This window comes from Triticum aestivum, chromosome 7D (assembly GCF_018294505.1).
Source record: "Triticum aestivum cultivar Chinese Spring chromosome 7D, IWGSC CS RefSeq v2.1, whole genome shotgun sequence".
In the NCBI taxonomy this organism is placed as follows: Eukaryota; Viridiplantae; Streptophyta; class Magnoliopsida; order Poales; family Poaceae; genus Triticum; species Triticum aestivum.
In genome coordinates, this window is record NC_057814.1 from 632,966,132 (window position 1) to 632,970,602 (window position 4,471).

Here is a 4,471-nt window from a genome sequence, read left to right on the forward strand (position 1 = left end):
GTGAGTGGGTAGGTGTGGCTGTCCAAAATATCTAGTTGGTCCCAGGTTAGTAATGGCGCACCACCTATAAATGCGCCATTGGTGCTGGTGCGCCATTACTAGTTAGAACTAATAATGGCGCACTGTGCCCTGGTGCGCCATTAGTATGTTTGAAAAAATAATAAAAAAAATTGTTATTAGTGGCGCACCGTGTGTCTGGTGCGCCATTAGTGTCCCAGCACATGATGCACCACTGTTATATAGTAGTGGCGCACCACATGTCTGATGCACCATTAGTGGTCATTTCATCTATAGCCCTTTCCCTAGTAGTGATATCTTAAGTAATTAAACTTGACTTCGCTTATTACATACTCTCGCGCCTAAGGTAGTGTCATGAGAAATGAAAGAATAACAAGAAATGCAGAGACAAAGTGATATAAACATTATCTAGTGGAATGACAAACCTCTGGTTTTAACCACACATCCACGTATAACTCCTCCAGACAAGGCAGCGCTGTAGAGAGCTCACTACAGACATATCCAAAGTGATAATATGGGCACAACTTGATATCTGCCATTTTAAGCTTTGGGGATCGGTAAAACACAATAGGTAGTGGCTGCCCCACATATTTAAAAGTCACCAGACCTATGGCATGTAACTCGATTGCTTGCAGCTCGGAATATATAACACACAAATGTTGCAGGCGGTAAAATGTGCCATGCAGCTTTAACTTTCCAAAGTTGCAACAGATGATGTGCAGCCACCTGAGAGCACAGCAATTCGAGAGCAAGTTCCCAATATCTTCCATGATATGCGCAGAGCTAATCGCAAACTTCGTGAGCTTTGTGAATCCATAAAAGTCGCGAGGTGGCTTTAAAGAAACACAATGGACCCAAACAGATTGGATACCGTTTTCACTTTGAAAAAGATGAAACGCGAAATCATAAGCGTCTTCAGCTGTGCGTGGCGATCTCGGATCAAGGTCGAGCACAATCTCACTCGCCTTTGAAGAAACTGCAAAGCCAATCCAGCTGTCAAGAGAACAAGCGTGCTTCGCACGGAGCTCAAAGGCTACTTTAAACTGGTCCAGGTATGTACCATCGTGATTGCGCAACACCGTATTGACGATATCGATAAACTTTTTCTCCTGGCTGCTTCTGCTTTCCAGCCCATCTCCATTTGAATGGGAATGTGTTACCATGGCAGCATCAAAGCTGAGATTAGAGTGAGAGTTCCATAACGTTTTCCACATCCTGGACAGCGTACTCATCCGTGCAGCATCTTTCAATGTTAGTCGTGATATTATTATTTGTAAAATTTCCTACAAGAATAAAATCAAGTGTTTAAGGCTCATATGGGCAGTGTATATACTCTCTATTTGTCAAATCTTCTGCAAATGCTGAAGGCACGTAGTTACTGATATGTACAAGTACAACAATATATCACCGGTGGTAAAAAAAGGGCAACAGTTTGCACGGTAGTGGATATTACAATACATACAATGATAAAAAGGTATATTACCTCAGGCAGATCATGGAGTGGATTCTTTCTTGATTTTTTCCTTCTAGTAGCAGCTCTCAGAGAACTTTTGTAGAGGCATCTCTTTCTTTGGTTAGCCACCCTGAAGAGAACTCATCAATTTTTAGAATTGCGTATTAAACCTATTAAGGACCAAACAAAGGGGCATCTCCGGGGCTATCCACGATCAACGCATTGTCTGCAAAGGTTGGGCAGTAACACATTTCTCCTCAACTCGTTATTTCTAACCAAAGTTTAAGATCGAGGGAGAAACTGTTTAGCGGCTGGCCCTCCCAAACGGTACAGCTGCTATAGCGGGAGATAGCGGCCACTAAGCCAATTGCGGCAATTAGTATATGTGCATATTTGTCCCAGAAACAGAGGATTTTCAGCAGAAAACATGGGATCTTCAGTAGAAATTCAGACATAACTAGCAAAATGGAGGTCTACAACAGACACCAATTCACCACATAATATTCGATATATATTCAAGGTCCCAAGGATCACTAGTTCACCACTTTTAATGTCTCAAGGTCTGCAGCAGTTCAATAAAAAGAAGCATCACCAATTCCAAAACACCACGTTCATTAAGGTCTCAAGCAAACGGAGCACAGAGGGCTTGCGTATATCTAGATGTATCTGCAGGCATACTGGGAGTTGGAGATGCCATCTTGGACTTGTTGCTCATCGCCTTGCCGCCTCACCCGTCACTACCTCCAGCTTGCCGGATCCCTGGTCACCGCCTTGCCGCTTGTTTGTCACTGCCGCCGGCCGCCGAGCCGCCACAACCTTTTCGGTGGTAGGGAGAGAAGGAATGGGGAGAGCATGCTAGGTTACCCGGAGGAGCTACTCTATCGGGAAAAAGATGGGCCGAGCTTGGTTTTGGCCTATGTTTTGGCCTGTTCCAGCAAAATTCCAGGGACAACAAAGGCTTTTCATGCTGTTTCACGCCGCAATCGTGTGATTAGCGCCAGATCACGGGATTAGTGGCATAGCGTTGCGCGGAGCCTTCCAACCAGCGATTGCGCCGCGATCGCTGTAGTTTCGCCCGTGATTTTAATCTTTATTTCTAACTAGGCCACGTGCTGCATACAGATTGGACTCTTCCGGTAGACAAGAGAGAGTCGTGTGGCAGCTACAAAATTTCCTGCCACCTTCCTCCATGTCCTCCCACCATCTCCCCTTGGCTGCGGTGGCAGCGACCTCCATGGCAGCCACAAGCAGAGACAGTGGCAGTAGCTTTTTCGACAATGGTGATGACCCTTGCAACGACCCTTCCATGACAGTAACCTGCTACTCATTTCTCTCCCAATCTGCTGAGCCCTAAATTAAGAGCAGGCCACAGAGGCTCGCCGGTGCGAGTGCGAGCTGAGAGGCGTGTGACGACGAGAGCATCTTGCTCATTAGGCCTCAGGTGGTAGCGGCAGTAGGAGGCTCCCTTGTCCAGCAACGTGTGCTTCCAGGAAGACGCCCTCCTCAAGCTGTGGCTCAGCCAGTGAGGAAGGTGAGTGCATATAAATTTTAATTACAAAGTCATTGTAGACTCGAGGTTATTTGGAAATGCTTTGATGTCTTGCTGAAGTCAAATATCTATGTTTTACTGCAAGAGATCTGTCTAGGAGGCCATGAGATGAGGTGTGTCATGGAAACTAATCTGAAATGAAAAGAGACTCCTAAGGCTTTGTTCGGTTAATTACACCCTGTCCCAAGGGGATTGGAGGGGATTTGGGGGGTATTTGACTTGTATGGGATTTAACCCCCTTCAATCTCTGCCAAACCTCCCCTACAATTTAGGGCTCCCATATACTTTTGATGCCATATTCCTGCACACAGTTCATATATACAATCAGGTTCAATATACTTTGACCACTTGTAGCAATCAGACAAGCACCACGGGAGCGATCAGAAAAAAAATGCTATCTACTCCTAGTGCATTTGGAGAGCAATTGGTCAAGCAACTCACCCTTGTGGCCACGCCGACGATGCCGCAGCTGAGCTCGCCGAAGGAAGCACGACAATCACGGCTTCTCCCTCCGCCGTCGCGCTTTCCGCCGCCGTGCCCAGGTCGCGGTCTGGATCGCTGACTTGGTCGCCCTCCGCCGCCATGTCTGGGCCGACTTGCAGATCCATTTTACCAAATCAGACAACAGAGAGTTCAAACATTATCTAAAAATCACTCGTGAACAAGCACATTTGAGCCCTATCCATCTAGCATTATAACAGATTAATAGATCAATAAAGAACGAAAACAAATCAAGGGGATAAGAGACCACGACACTCACATCGTTGACGCGCGGCGGGGGAGGGATGGAGTCAAGGGCTCACGTGGCGCGCCGGCGCTGGGAGGGAAGGGGCGGCGGTGTGGTCCCCGGCGTCCGTTGGCGGCGCGGCGGCCTGAATCGTGGGGCGCCCTGATCCATATGCTTGACGGGCTCCAGTCATTTTTACTTGATTTTTTTTTACTGGAAAGACCTTTCACCTGATGGGCTTTAAAGATTGACCACTCCAACTTTGCGTGGGCTGGGCCAACGAAAAAGAGTATAAGGTACTGCGTCGGTTTTTTTTTTTGGACCCGCAGCTGCTCTTCCTTTTTTCGTTAATTAGTTAATTTTTTCAAAATGGAGGATGAACCCCCTATCCTCTGCATCAAAATGATGCCCACAGCTTTCTCCCTCAAAAAAAAATTGATGCACACAGCTTTCTTTTTATTAATAACAGAAAAAAGGAAATCACCAAAGCCTTACAAAAAAATACATCGATCAGCCGGAAGCCACCCTCCATCCTCCTGCTACCAGCTGCTGATGGTGCAATCATGCTATCCAATAGCTTTTTGTACGATGATTTTGACCCAACAAATTCCAAACCCTTGGATGCCTCCTTCATATCAAATTTGTCCTTTTCGCTTTGAAGTAACGGCTGATAATCAAGGTGCCTTTTGGTTCTTGCATACATGTCTTCAGAACAAAACTGGGA

General features: G+C 46.3%; 1 protein-coding gene across 3 annotated transcripts; it reads right to left on the minus strand.

Annotated features, from left to right (window-relative positions):
* Nucleotides 1-369: 369 nt before the first annotated feature.
* LOC123167879 (F-box/LRR-repeat protein At3g03360) lies at nucleotides 370-3,939 on the minus strand. 3 transcript variants are annotated; one of them, XM_044585743.1, is made up of 4 exons: nucleotides 3,781-3,939; nucleotides 3,462-3,606; nucleotides 1,502-1,601; nucleotides 370-1,301 (listed from the first exon to the last, which is right to left on the minus strand). In XM_044585743.1, exons 2-4 carry the CDS (start codon nucleotides 3,602-3,604, stop codon nucleotides 423-425), a joined length of 1,122 nt encoding a protein of 373 aa, XP_044441678.1. In that variant the 5' UTR covers nucleotides 3,605-3,606; nucleotides 3,781-3,939; the 3' UTR covers nucleotides 370-422. The 3 variants fall into 3 exon arrangements, 2 of the variants coding, with proteins under 2 accessions (XP_044441678.1, XP_044441677.1); XM_044585742.1 differs by having other exon boundaries at nucleotides 3,462-3,615; XR_006484122.1 differs by lacking the exons at nucleotides 370-1,301; nucleotides 1,502-1,601 and adding an exon at nucleotides 1,642-3,321 and having other exon boundaries at nucleotides 3,462-3,615.
* Between the last annotated feature and the right edge of the window lie 532 nt (nucleotides 3,940-4,471).